The sequence below is a fragment of the Tripterygium wilfordii genome, chromosome 13 (genome assembly GCF_013401445.1).
Source record: "Tripterygium wilfordii isolate XIE 37 chromosome 13, ASM1340144v1, whole genome shotgun sequence".
In the NCBI taxonomy this organism is placed as follows: domain Eukaryota; kingdom Viridiplantae; phylum Streptophyta; class Magnoliopsida; order Celastrales; family Celastraceae; genus Tripterygium; species Tripterygium wilfordii.
The window spans coordinates 2,347,743-2,362,468 of NC_052244.1; the positions used below are offsets into that span (position 1 = coordinate 2,347,743).

Here is a 14,726-nt window from a genome sequence, read left to right on the forward strand (position 1 = left end):
AAAAGCACAACCTGACTATAAAATGGCCCAACCGAGACAGATAAATAAACATATCATGATATTACCACCAATCTCAATATGTGCTAAGTAATCTTGAAATTGAAACTTCAATCCCAGAGATGCAAATTCATGAACAATAGCTTTGGGAAGGGTCCATGAACATGACAAGAGAGCGTGAGACACATTTTTCTCAAAGAGAATAAACACCAAGGTGTATAACTTTTGGGTAGATTTGCAAAGCAAGGGATGACAATATGAATGCTCGCCAAACAGAGTGTCTCAAGTAATTGGGTGGAATTCGAAGGGCCCACATACGTTTTCATGGAAGATACGAAGACTGTCCAGAGGATAAACCCCTTGAGTTTAACTCATCCTTCAGCTTTTTAGTTTGATAATACACAAATTTTAACGAGAAATGACCATTGGGAGCAATGTTACACCAAGCAACCAGAAACCTGGCGGGTTTTGTGAGAGGTATTAATAATATCAACTCACCGTTACCTGAGAGAGGATAGGTCCCAACCTTATATTATTGCCAGTAGTGAGTATCAACATCAATAAGGGACGATACTAGAGCTGCTGCTTTGTTTATTTGCGCAAGGATGGGCTTAAAGAAAATTGGTTTTGGTAGTCAAGGTCCATTCCACATCTTATATGGTTTTCCATTCCCACTCTCCATCTGAGGCCGCGAGCTAATACATGCTTGAATTATCAAATACTATGCTAGGCGTAAGAAGGATTGGGTCCTAATGAAACAGTCATGAAATTGCCATTTGGAAACTATGGGATATGATAAATCCTAGAGAAGAGAGTCATAATTTGTCTTTAACCTCCACCCTTTATTTTGCAAGAAGGGCTTTGTTTTCCGAGTGTATATGCTTGTCAACTTTTACCATAAACGATAATGAAAATTAATAAATTAATCAGGACTCAGGAGTAAAATATTATAGTGATAATTTTATTCCTAATCGTAATTATAAGATAATGTGAATTATAAACTTAACTAAAACGCATGTATGACCAGATCCACTGGCGAGTACAGTAATCGCCGCGGGTGGCGCGTGGTAACAAAAAGTATGAAAGGCTGAAAGCATGACTCAAATTGGAGGGAAAGAAGATATATTGGCTCAAAGGCGGCAAAAGCGAAAAACTCACTCACTTCCCTTCTCTTCCCTCCTGTCTGCTCGTCACACTCTCTCAGCATGGCCGCCGAACGAATTGAAAGGTGCGTTCTCTGTTTCAAATGTCCGCTTTAATTTCGCATCGATATTCGATGAATTCTATCGATGATTTGCAGATTGCTCCATGTCTTTCGGAGTTCATATGTGCTGTTGTGGTTTAGAATATATCCAATACGTCTATTACGATGAGCATTGCCCGTCGGACTTTGGTTGCGTAAGTGGCCAATTCGTGTTTTCTTTCATGGCGCGAGTTCTTAGCTCCGTTGATTTCGAGATCGAAGTGTATTGCATTGGAACGAAATCTTACTATTTTAACAGAACTCCATTGGAAGTATTTGGGGATGTATTTAACTTTTTAAGCAGCAACCAGTAAATAATTTATGGATCTCTTTTCTTATAGAACTTTGAATGGCATGTTCCTGCATGTTTGTCATATAAATCTCCTGCGCAAGGATGGATGTGGAATATTTGAAATCATTGCTATGGATCTGGAGTATTCCCAAACAAGATGGCTAGGGCAACCTGGAAAGCACACACACTTACATATGCTTATGCACGCGTGTGTTTTCCAGGTTGCCCTAGCCATCTTGTTTGGGTCTTCATTTTTTCATACATTACAATGACAGAGTTCCTCTTACTTTAGAAGTTGTTTTTGCCAACAATAACGCCAATTCGCTTATTGCAGATCTGCTGTTGCAAATGGGAATATCTCTCACCTGCTCGGGGGGCAATTGCTTACGGAGATGATGCTTTGGGCAAAACCAATTACCAGGATAAAGATCTGTGTGTATGTCATTGCAATCTGTTTATGTTATGTCTTCTTATACCAGGCACTGATCTAGAGTATTTTGAAACTTGAACTATTGTGAGGGAAACGTTGTTATTTCTTAAGTCGTCAACCCAGAATGTAGAAACATTGCTGCTTATTTTCTGCATGATTGTTCCATTATCTGACTTCTGAGCTGTTTCAGTTTTGCAAAATGAAATTGGAGACACAGCTTTTTGAATTGCTAGATTAGAAAGAGAGATTGAGGCATCTCATTCAGAATTTAGGTCATTTATTCTGATATTAGATTTGGACTGACGTCTTTTTAGCTAATTGGATTATCTAGTATATATGGCAAAAAAATTTAGTTGTTATAGCTAATATCCGTTTATGAGTATCAGATTTTGATTATTTTCTTCGAATGATAGAAAGTTAGGACCTAGGAATGCATCTTCCATCTATCTACTCTTATTCTGGTTGCTTTTATCTTTGTCTTTGCAGGCTAGGCTCTTGATATAGTTTTGCTAATGCGGCCTTAAGCTGTTGAAATTGGATTACTCACAAACAAGGTACTTGTTTTTTCATATCACTGTGCAATCTGGCTTACGTATTTAATTGCAAAATGGACATTGATGATATTACTGTGTGTTGTCCTGATCATTCACAGTTGGTCAGGTTCATTGTTGTCGCCATTGTTTTAACATTTATACACACAACAGTCACAGACTCACGCACACAACAGTCACAGACTCACGCTCTGTTTGTTTCACTCTTTAATTACCCTCCACATGCCCTACTTCAGATACCAGTTTCAAACAATCTCCCGCAAATAGGCCACTCCCTCTTTTTTCACTTATGTTTGGGTTTTTATTTTTTTTGTATGGATGATTCGCTAAATGGCCTCGTGCACATGGAGTTCAGTTTTGCATTACCGTGTTACCATAAATGCGACGGAAATATTATTCTCTCTTTCAATTGAACATTTGAAATTTGATTATTTCTCACAGAAATATATATTCATAAAAGGTAATTTTATGCAAAATAAAGACATTTTTTTGGAAGAATTTTGGCCAAAGAAGGGAACTTAAATTACTTGTGTAACACATTTGCATTGTCCATGTATCATGTATGTTGCCTCATGATTTGGAGATTCTCTAAGCCTAACGGTCTCAGAATTGCTGTTCTGACTCTTCTAGTCTCATCTCTGACCATTTTGCTCCTGGTACCTTGTTTATGTCTGAAAAACTAGACCACCTTGTAGCATATGACATCAAGCTGACACAATACTGAGTTAGGAAAACGACACAATTTTAGCATGCATTAAATGGTTATAACCTTGTTAACCACATAGGCACATAATCATTGATGCCCATGTATTGTGGGCTCATACAAGGATCTCTCAGTTTCCTCGCTCTGAGCTATATCCAACTCTTTTCTTGATTTTATGATGCTATGCCACTGGTGGTGGATTTCTGAAGACATCTAAGAGACTAAGACAGGGTGTTGATTATTACCAATGTGTTGTGATCTACCTATCATCCACATCTGCTTTACCTTTAGTCCTCAACTTGCTGGCCGGAAAATGCAGTCTGGCCATCAGAGGACGAGGTGCTCGTGTTTTCTGGTCGAATCCTCTTACACAAACATATCCTGTAAATCATTTTCAGCGGATTTGTGAGTAGGGAGGAAATTATTTACAATAAACTCTTGTAATATAGTCACATGCAATTTAGCCAGGCGCAATGGTTATGTTGCCCAATGTATTTGCTTTAGCAAAAGATCAAACCATGTAGTATGATGCACATAAGAAGGTTGGGGATCTAAGATTTTCTAGGTGCTGGAATCGATTTCCAGGGTACAATTGCTTAGTTTCATGGACAGAGAGTATGATGCACAAATTTTAGTGGCTGCGAAGCCATTTTGGAATGGATTCTAGACTAGAAGTAGGTTATACATGGCATGTTTTTGGGGGGCAAAAAGCTCTTGAGGTCCATATTTAGTGGCTGCGAAGCCATTTTGGAGTTAGGAAAGGTTTTTATTAGTTCTAGTTGAGTATGATGCACATAAGAAGGCTGGGGGTCTAAGATTTTCTAGGCACCGGAATCAATTTCCAGGGTACAATTGCTTAGTGTCATGGACTAAGTGTGGCTCCATTGACATACAGAAAAGATATATGCTGATCCCATGTAGGTAGCAACTGTAATGTCCTTTTTCTGTTTGTATAAATGCACATTTATCATGAATCTATGAAATGCTAAGCACCAAGGTAAAGATGAACTGATTCTGAAAATTTTCTAGTTTAGCAATGTCTGGAAACTGGAGATGGACGGGGTAGGGCTTGAGATTTCGATTTATGTGTGTGTAGCTAAAGTATGGACTAGGGAGATGGTACTAAAAGGTGACATATTAAAGCAATAAGGATGACATAAAACAGTAATTGAAGTTTCATTTACCTCTCCAAAAGCAGTGTTGAATTCCTTCTGTTGTTAAACCTAACATACAGAAAGCACGATGAATGTACTGTTGCATGTGATGTTATCTATTATAAACATCCTCAATGACAATATATCACCTTTAAATATTGTTGGTATGGAGGTTCCAAAGTAAACAGTCCGCCTTGGTAGGTTCCATATCCAAGCTCTTGGAACATCAATTGGGTTCAAACTAGAATCATGGTCAGCAAATACCTGCATGAGGTATTCATTAGTACTGATGGAACCAAAAAAGGATTTGGCTTTATCTTGTGGAAAGAAAGATGATGGAATGAGTTCCAGTTAAGAATTTACCTCATTAACTTGAAAGTATGTACCGTTGAGGGGAAAACTGCCTCTCATTGCTGTTCGACATGGTATCTGCTTATAATTAGTCATGTCAGCCATAATTTGAGCCTTGAGGTGTTATCTTGTTAGACATTATAGGTTATAACTTATAACTATGATATGCATGTTCTCACCAAAAGTGTTCCTCGAACAATTTGCGCATTGGCTTCTTTTGTGCTGTTGCATGAGAAACATGTACTATCATGACACAATTGGCCATATTCATGTGAACTGCACTTACTTTCAGGAGGTTGAAAGGAATCTGCTGTTTCACCTGCGGTAAGCATCCATGCATTTGGTGGAAAACTTGTTAATAATGAAATTGCACTGTCCAAAAGAATGAATAACTAGGCCAACATGTATCAGCTTATTACATTTTTGACATGTTGTAAGGGATGCTGCAGTCTCAGATATCCACAGTCATGTCATCTTAAGCTATTGGAAAAGGTATATTTTCATGTTGTCCTATTACCTGGTGTCCATATGGCAAGAAGGTATGAACATGGATCATCAGGTTGTCGTTTTTCTAACTGCGATATAAGCGGTATAAATAATTAGAGAAGAAATTGGGAAATACGAGGGCAAGAAATTAACTAGCCAAAATAACTCACCCCTTCCAAAAGAGGGTGCGAATCTGGAAGTTCGTAGCTGCATAACAGTAAAAAAAGAAGTTAGTAAACAGCCCAAGCATTTTGCTTACTAGTATTATCAACATGAAATTCCTGGAACTCCATATTCTTTCAAGGCTTTATGTGTGTGTCTGTGGTTTTGAAGCCTAGAAGAAACTACTTGATTTCTGAAGGGCTATAAAGTTAGCAAATATTGTGTTACAAACTCTTTTTTTTCTTTCTAAAAAGGTTTGAAAGATTTCTCGACTCTTTGAGCTTTGTAGATAACGGAAATGCCTACTTACACTTGGTGCTCTGTTCGTAGCTGATTCACGTTCTTAAGCTTAGGTGTAGGAATGGAAGCAACCTCTGCAGTTAGAGCAACCAAGGCTTTTGATATATCTCCTTCTTGAAGTTCCATATTCTGTTGCATATAGTTCTGCAAATTTTGAGTGAACTCTTCAATGTTAAGTTTGATGGTTGGAATTTCATCAGGATCTTGACAAGGAGTATCCTCGATATCATTTTCTGGATCTTGTGTGCACTCTGGTTCTGGTGTTGCAGGTTCTTCAATAATAGGCTCACAGTTGTTAACTCCAGTTACTGCTCCCAATAGCTGTTTTTCGGTTGTTTGGGCTAGACGCAGCATTTCCTGATTGGCGACCGCTCTGGGGGTTCGATAGTCTGTTCTGCTTACAATACTTTTCTCGTCAGGTCCAGGCAGCGCAAGCCTTGCACTGTATTTCAAATATTGTCAGTAAGTTAGCTCATCAAATCTTGCGCATAACTTTGCAACTTCAAGTGTCATTAATTAAGTTAAATCTTAGTTAAGAAATTAATTGACCAAAAAAAATACAAACCTTGCAAAGGCACTCGCAAAATGTCTGCATTCTCCTCTCATAGGGCAGGCATTGCAATTAGGTTTGTTTTTTGTACAAAAGACCTGCATAATTCTCGGTAAGATTTCTCTATCTCTGCTTCGTTCATCATGATTATTAAGCTAAGCAAACACTGGAGTTTGCTTGAGAATAAATACGAACACACCTTTCCGAAGGTTATCATTTGGTAATGTAGTTCATACCTGTTAGTGAAAATTGAAATTGTTTAATGTAATTTTAAAGGAAAGTAATAAGCTAAAAATAAAAAATAATAATTAAATGATTAAGAAAATGGTTTCATAAGTCAGCTGCTTAGACGATGGGATTTGATCTCACAGCGTTCGTTGATCAAGCTTGCACAAGCGAGGCCACAGATACTTTTGAATGGATTCTTGCACTGGGTACCTATGTAGTGACAACTTCATTAGCAATGCCATAGTAAAGCCCAAATGTCTTAGAACAGCCATCTTTTAGTACATTAAAAACTCACAGTTCTAGAAGATGCAATTGAAGTGACTCAGGCAGTGGTTGTAGGGGGACCCATCCTAGTCTAACAGCTATTCGTCCAACATTTGTGTCAACCTATTATCATTACAGAAGCTGAGTGACATTCTTTCTCTAATGATGTGCAGAAATAATTTTGGACTTACTGGAAATGCAAGATGATGAAGTGTCAGAAGTCGGACACACTCCACACTTTTCAGCCCCAATCCCCTTACGCTCAGCAGATACTCTCTACAAGAATTAATTGTCCGTAAGTATACTTCATTTCATTCTTCATATGAGAAACTCAAGACTTTCTCATTTAGCGTGTTTTATTATGAAGCAACAAAGGTGTGGTGTGTTTGTATGTGCTGCAATGTTTTAAACAAATATTCAGCCTCTATTTTAAATGCAAAGAACTGGACTTCTTGTCTCACTTTGCTTTGTCTGGCGGAACATCCCTCAACCATTCTAGATCAATGTTACCATGTTCCCTAACCACTCGGTGAAGGAAGGCCTGCACAAATTTCCCAACAAACAGCCAAATGATATTAAGAACTTTTTATCTGATGAATACAATTGTAGATACGAAACTTACGTTTGCAGAGTGCTATATTTTCTACCTTTATTCGTTCTGCAAGCATGTTATTCATGCCTCGTTCTTTGATAGTTTGGGCGATCTCACTCACATCTGCATGCCTAACTGCTTCCCAATCCACAGAGTCCATTGTGTCTGCTGTTCTCTCTCTTTTCTTTCCACTGGCTTCTGCCAGTTTTCTCAAATCCTCCCACTTGACATCATTCTTTATTTCATTTCCAACCCGTCTACTTTTTGCCTTCATATTTGCAGCATTCTTCTTATCAAGCTCTTTATTTGTTGAATCACCCCACTTATTCATGTCTGGCTCTGTTGTTATTTGCTGTGTATTTCTCCGGTCATCAAAGGTAGCAGTGCTTTCTGTGACATCCAGGGCCTCTGAAATGTTTGGTAAAGCAAGCCTACTTTGAGTCTCATAGTTTTGTGCTTGTGCCAGCACCTCTACAAACATTCTAGCTTCATTGATTATCTCACTTTGAGGCTCAATAATCATCTTGTTGTGTTTTTGAATGTTGTTGCATGATTGATCATGTTTGCCGGCATATTGTGGTGCTTCTGGAACATAAGCTGTCGGGATAGTCTGATTTACAGTTTGACTTGCTGATTCTGCTGTCAATGCACTCTTATTTGTGTTGTCATGTTCATCCTTCTCGGAAAGATCAGAAGACAATGTTCCTTCTCTGAACAATTCAAAGCAATCAACCTCCAACACTCCTGAGTTTGGGGTGGGATGCAAACTGTAACTGCTGGATGGGGTCATCGGCATTCTTAAAGAGCTTCTAGGGCCGTCTAGATTCTCCATCTTTTGTCTTTGGTCATCATTCTCTGCAGTTTTGGGTTGTATACATTCCTTTGAATTCTCATTAGATATTTGATGACAATAAGTTTCATGTAGTGTTTTAGAGCCAGCCATCTGTAAAAGCTCCACAAAAGACGTAGACCCATTCAAAGACTTGCCAGTCATGTTTTCTGCTCCTGTGCTGATTTCTGAGAACAACTCTTTTCTTTCTGAATTTTGAGCGACTAGATAATCTCCAGAGTTACAGAACGAAACTGTAGAATCTTGAGATGAATGTATGTCGTTTGGTGCAGTTCCATCTGGTCCTTCGTGAGGCGTTGTCCCTGGTCTCATAATCTCAGTGGTGATTCTGTTCGTTTCTGAGTCATAGGCGACCTCTTGACAACTTTTTGTGGAATCGAAATTCTTGCCATTTGGTTCATTTGTTAAACAAACAACATTGCAGCTGCTTCCCAAGAACTCATTGCTGTTTGCGGCCTCCTTTTCTTCGTTACACTCACTCTCATGGTGTGTCATGGAATGCTGATCAGAAATTGGTTGGTTTGATATCTCATTCCACTGTATAGGTTCTTTAGGACCCAGTATGCATAGTGATGGTTCCTCAATTGCCGAGCTTGTCCCTTCTTCATGGCATGATTTGTAGTTGTCTTTGGACTTTTTGGGGAAACGGGAAGCCATTGACATAAATGCAGAGCTGCATCAAAGATTTACCAGGCAGATTAAGAGCATTAATCTGTGCCCTTTATGTATAGCTACTCCGATAAATGTCATGGAAACTCTAGTTTACCTGGACAGATGGTCAGAGACATTCTGAGTAAGAAACACTCCAATCACTGAGTCCATAACTGATCCCTTCCATTGAGAAAACCGTCTATCCCCTGTTGAAATTACATTTTGTGGTTTCAATTCTACATTGTGGCCACATTTAATGAGTAAAAAAATAGAGAACTTAATGGGCTATAAATATCCAGTTGAAGTCCTCTAAGGCCTACAGTGCAATGATACACAAATTAAACCCGACTCTCGTGCTACCCTACTTCTTCTAGATCGTTTCATAAAGCATATGTCCACTACAATCATTTTATGTTGTGTGGTTAAACTCTCCCACGAAATCAATTTACAGTCCTTACAGTCTTCTATCTTTTGCATAAGAATAAATTTATATGCCTAGAGTTATGCTCATTCCTAAAAAAAAATAAAAATAATTAAACGTGATTCTCTGTTTCAACTCTCTCCCTACTTGTCCATTTAGCTATCCTCCTAAATATATTTTCTCCCTACCTGGAATGCCTTGAGCAATCTTATCGAGGTCCTCCCAAAATTATTTTTACTTGATATTTTCATCTAATTCTACTTGCAGGTTGTAAGCACATACAACATTTATTATTTCCTTCACTAACACCAATTTAGCCATTAAAGATCCTATCACCTTTTCTTTTTATCTCTACAAACATCTTTTAGTTCGCTATCTAGTGCCTACAACATTTCTATTTATATTCATAACAGTATACCATAATTTATAACCTATGTATTTATGCAACAAAATAATCTCTGTGCATTTCAGAAACAAGAGGAACCAAGTGCCAAATTTTGGAAAATTGTATTGTACCTTGTACAAGATGCATTCGTGCAATAAATGAGTCTGCACGTCCCCGGAACACTCTCCTTTCTTCCTCCCACCATTTTTCCTTATCCTCGTCTGTACCATCAATGCCTTCACTATTAATATCTTGCAACAGAAGCTTCCATACTCTGTTAGTTTCTTCATCCAGGTCGACTTTAGGCCGTGGCCGTCGTTTCTTGATGGGATCAAACGAACCCTCAAAGGGTACAATAGTTCCATCTCTTCTATAGAGTACAAGTGCATTATGTTCTTGATTTCTGCGGCCATAGGGGACGAGTGCATTCTGCTCTTGATGCTCAGCACAGCTGCCTTCCCTGTTGATGTCTAGATGCTTCAATCGCTCAACAATTGCATCAATAGAAAGCATTTCTCGCCATAGTATCGGAGCACCTGCATAAGGAGGTTTTAAAAAATTATATGCTTGAAGCATAAGTTGATTCTTTAAACATCTGAAGGTAATCAGCAAGTCAAAATTAATATTTCTTACCTAATGATCGATGCTGATTATATAAGGCGATCTTCTGGTATGGTCGCAGTTCATGTGTAATGGAAAATGCTGAATTCAGAAGTCTGTTTCTCTTTGTAGTTCGCTTCTTTCTTGCCAAAGTTGCATGCATCTCCGCAATTAGGTCTTCTATACATGTATGATGTCTGTGTGAGTTCACTTGAGGCCGATCATGAACCATTGTTTCTTGTCTGGCAGAGGAAGTTGGATGCATCTTGAACTCCATAATTTTGGTAAGTGAAGCAAAGTCCCGGACTCGAGTGGGACCTCTTGATCTCCTCTTTGTTTTTCTCTCCACATGACTTGAAGTCATGATTTGTTCAAGAGTGTGCAGTTTATTTGGTAGAGCTCCTGCGTCTTTACCTTCACCTGAAACTTCTTGATGGGAAAATATCCAATTGTTGGCTTCTGATGCAGTAGGCGTACCTTTGGCATCATTTTCTGATCTTGTTCGTTCACTCACAGCCTGTTTTTCCATAGTCATGGAAGATGATGTGCTGGATGTGGTAGAATTTTGCACCTTCTCACTCCTTTTTTTCTTGTGGATGTTGGGAAAATGAACCGAAAACTTCGTCTGGTATGCTTGTACTGAATTACTGTGAATACCTTCTAGATTTGTGCTACTGGATTCTGCTGGTTCGGTTGCTTTAGAGTACTTTCTTTTTGAGGCCCCTGCATTTCCTTCTCCATTACAAGTTGTCCTGGTGCTGCAGAAGGAGACATTTGAAGTTCCTGGTGGTAAGTGAGCTTGTGTTAGCAACATGGTGTCGATGATATTTTTTGGTCCCTTGTTGGCAGCAACTTGACCTTCTCTATCATTATTAATTGCCTCTTGAGTCCTGACATTTGTTTCTCTCCATGGGGTTTTCATCTTTGCAGGAAGTGGTGTGCTAGGTACTTGCTTTTCTGGCAATGATATGTAATCTTTCAGCGTTTTCAGCGTTTGATTCACAGAGCAGGTGGGATCGTAAGCGATGCCTGTTTCTGCGGTTCCAAGAAATATTTCAATGCCTTGGCCAAGGTGTACTGTCGATTTTGGTTGATTTCCTTCAGTAGAAACGCCTTGTGTCCGTGTTTCCGATTCTAGATTAAAAGTTGACTCGCATGTGGGGCGTTTGCATTGAGGTTGTCCTTCTATGTCAAAATCTAATGCTCTTCGGCATGACTTCTTGGTAGACTCCATATCTTTTGCATCAATAGGCTCTTTGCACTTCTCTTCTGAGGCTTTGTTCAGTGACGTCCTTCGCACATATTTCCTCTTACCTGTTGGACTATCTTTAGTGATATCCGGCTTTGGGATCACTGATCTTCTAGCCCTAGGTTTGCCTTCTGTGATTACCCTGGGCCTGTGCTTTTTTCTTGTTGGTTTCTGCTGCAGTGTTTCATTCAGGTCAATACCATTGCTGCCTCCCTTGTCAGGGCTGTAATTCTCCTTCAATGGTGTGGAAACAGCAGCAATTGACGAATCTGTAACACTATTTGGGGTTTGTTTGTCACATTGGACTTCATTATTTCCCCATCCAGCAATTGACTTGGCATTCTCCTCATCGACTTCCTTATTTGTCGTTTCCCTTGTGCATAAATTTTGTGCTTCTGCAAAATTCTTTCTTTCTACTCTAATGCCCTTCTCTGGTGTTTCAGGAGCAAATTGTGACGTGCTAATGCTAAAGAAAGCATCCTCCATTCTAGCAGCGGGAGCAAAATAAAGATCAAAGCCGTGCTGCTGAGAAGAGGGTAGTTTATCTACACAAGCATACTCAGATTATCAGCCACTCAAAAATCACGTTCATAGGTAAAAGTGTATCACTGGTTATAAGAAAAATTTTATTTGTGCGCATATAGTTATTTTCTAGACTGCCTACAAAACTGCTGGCGAAAATTTAAAAGTATCACAAAATGCTGCCAAATCAAACAGGTATATGGTATGCTAAGGTATACACACTAGATATTACTGACTTGGAGGCTAATGTATCATCTTAATCACTGTTTCTGCAGTATCCCAGATATCCATTACATGTTTCCAGTTTCCACTCCTAGAGACAATTAATTTTCTACTGATCAACCTTACCTTTTGTTATCTTTCATTACAATAAAAAAAAACAGTAGAAATGAGAACACCGCCTAGGGTCAAAAAACAGAATTTCAAAAGCAAAATTTTGATGATATGCTTACTCTGAATTCCTTTCTCCATGCTATTGCGATTTGTTGATGAGTTCGATCCAATTTTGTTTGAGACCAAGTTATTTGTTGGGTTGCAGTCTTCCTCATTTCCGACAAAAGGAGAATTTGGAATGGAAAATGAATTTGTCGCATTGTATTTTCCTTGTGCCGCCACACATGCTGATGTTGCAGACGCTGCATCTGCAAGAGCCAGAAGATCCATACAAGAAAATTCATTCAGTCTGACTACTCCATCACCCAAACTCTCTCCTGGTGTTTCACTACCAATGCAGGATTCCGCAGGTAAAACTGCCTCTCTAAGGTTAAAACCTACATTTATTTCTGCTTGACTGGAAGCATCAAAACATTGATCTTGTGAGAACCGCCCCGATCCCAACCAATTCCTTTGGACTATTGGATTTGCTTGGCTGCCTGGAAAGATCAGTGGTGATTTTGGTAGGATAGGCCTTAAAGGAGTTGCCGGTGTCCACGAACTCTGATTTTTATACTGTTCTTCTTCTGGTCTATCAACATCCATAGCTTAGCTTCAGAAACTTGCCAAGATTGTACACCCTTCTTTCCAGGCCTGCAAAAATTTCCCAGGTTTCATAGCAAAGTATAATCTTCCCATTCAAAGAAGCATTTTGTGTCAGTTGTGGTGCTGAACTTTCACAAGGACCCATGGAACCATCCTGCCAAAAAACTATTTATTACAAGAACAAGCGAAAGAAAAAGCAAATAAGAGAGAAAAGCAAGAAAATCCACTTCAAGCTAGAACAAGAGATGAAATCTTGCTGCAAATTGCAGATCTCTCATGGGAATCCTCTCATCTCTCATCAAAGTCAGTGGAGACAGAATATGATCATATAAGAAAAGTGAGATAATATTAAATACATTATAAATAAACACCATAGTCACCTGATGACCAAGTCAATGCCGGAGATCTGATTCTTGAGAGTCAAGGAGAGGATAGCAAAGTCAGTCTTGCTCAGATGAGAGAGAGAGCAGAGAAAGAAACCAAATAATAAACCAGAGCTTCTCTATTTTCTGCAGCTCTTCTAATTGATAACTGTTTTTTACTTTTTACCCGGTAAACCGTAAATCACCTTGCTTTCATATTTTTATTTTATTTTAATGTTTTTCCTTTGTGTTTTTTTGGTTCGATATTACTGGTAGGGGCATTCTTGTCTTCTGGAGATGACCAATTACCACGGCGTGTGAAGCGTCTAGGCAGGACCAAAACACGTGACCAAACTAAAAAAACGAATGAGCTTATGTGGCGACACTTGGCACGGGTGAGCGTATCAAAAGTCAAGATTAGGGTTAGCCCTCATCACTGCCCTCATTTTTTACGCTTGTTTGTATTTGCTTATTGAATGAGATCACTGGATTTGTGTTTTCTGATGGTGTGGTGATGGAATGAAGAATGAACTGATTGGAAAATCTTTACAGTTTGACTATTATATCCCTATGGCGGCATCCGATTTCCCAATTGGATGGTCTAAATTCATAGTAATAGGGGTCGGTGAGGTGAGCCCTACACGGCCCCACCTCTCTCGTTCCCAAATTTCCCTCTTTTAAATTTTAAGAACGCGGGAAACATAGTTGACATGATTGTCAATTATATTATTAGTTTCATTTTCATCTTTAAACTATTGTTTTTTTTTTAGCTTCATTCACTAAACTATTACAATAAATTATTTTCATCCATAACAAAGTCAAGAGACTACAAAAATTCAATATGACATATTTTAAGAGAAGAATGTCGGACCGTTGAATTGTAGACTATAACTTTCAATTGACTCCTATTAGGGTTTCAAGTGTTATGGGTGTCAAGAGAATTGAGAATTTTGAGATTTTATGGATTAAGTTTCTTTTTTGTTTTGAGTTCATATCCGTATGTATTTCAACGTATAAAAGGATAGTCTAATTATGATAAAAAAAGATGTTTGGTCATATTTTTTAGAAAAATTATATAAATAGAAATTCCAATACTCAAGTATACTAGATCTCACATCAAAAGAAAATATATGTAATTTATAAGCTCTATAAAATAAGCACTTTGTTGTATATTTCTATATATATATATTTTTTATGATTTGGGTTTTAATTTATTTAGGATTGTGTTTATGGGGCTTTTTTGGGTTATTAAACCAGAATCTAGGTCTGGTAGTTGTGACTCACAAGCTAAGCTACAAGCCTACGACAGCCCATGAGCGGATCTTACGTAAAAAGAGAAGCGTAATCGCACCTAAAACGCACCGCTCGTTAACCTCTTATCTTTAAACAGTTTGACCGTACAAAT

The 14,726-nt window shown here is 38.5% G+C and overlaps 1 protein-coding gene and 1 long non-coding RNA gene across 4 annotated transcripts; one reads left to right on the forward strand and one right to left on the reverse strand.

Annotated features, from left to right (window-relative positions):
• Positions 1 to 1,136: 1,136 nt before the first annotated feature.
• On the forward strand, positions 1,137 to 14,035 carry LOC120011711. 2 transcript variants are annotated; one of them, XR_005471099.1, is made up of 8 exons: positions 1,137 to 1,225; positions 1,867 to 1,968; positions 2,449 to 2,516; positions 5,939 to 6,131; positions 6,885 to 7,006; positions 11,903 to 12,053; positions 12,520 to 12,724; positions 13,598 to 14,034. It is a non-coding gene; the product is annotated as an uncharacterized LOC120011711 (long non-coding RNA). The 2 variants fall into 2 exon arrangements; XR_005471100.1 differs by lacking the exon at positions 1,137 to 1,225 and adding an exon at positions 1,307 to 1,395 and having other exon boundaries at positions 13,598 to 14,035.
• On the reverse strand, positions 3,239 to 13,542 carry LOC120011710 (transcriptional activator DEMETER-like). Of its 2 annotated transcripts, XM_038862813.1 has the most exons (20): positions 13,340 to 13,542; positions 12,434 to 13,113; positions 10,244 to 12,004; positions 9,742 to 10,146; positions 8,920 to 9,010; positions 7,359 to 8,826; positions 7,173 to 7,252; positions 6,903 to 6,987; positions 6,743 to 6,834; positions 6,589 to 6,657; positions 6,419 to 6,455; positions 6,235 to 6,317; positions 5,680 to 6,111; positions 5,378 to 5,414; positions 5,239 to 5,296; positions 4,901 to 5,040; positions 4,734 to 4,799; positions 4,520 to 4,634; positions 4,401 to 4,439; positions 3,239 to 3,597 (listed from the first exon to the last, which is right to left on the reverse strand). In XM_038862813.1, exons 2-20 carry the CDS (start codon positions 12,957 to 12,959, stop codon positions 3,476 to 3,478), a joined length of 5,706 nt encoding a protein of 1,901 aa, XP_038718741.1. In that variant the 5' UTR covers positions 12,960 to 13,113; positions 13,340 to 13,542; the 3' UTR covers positions 3,239 to 3,475. The 2 variants fall into 2 exon arrangements, with proteins under 2 accessions (XP_038718741.1, XP_038718742.1); XM_038862814.1 differs by lacking the exon at positions 13,340 to 13,542 and having other exon boundaries at positions 12,434 to 13,309.
• Positions 14,036 to 14,726: the final 691 nt, after the last annotated feature.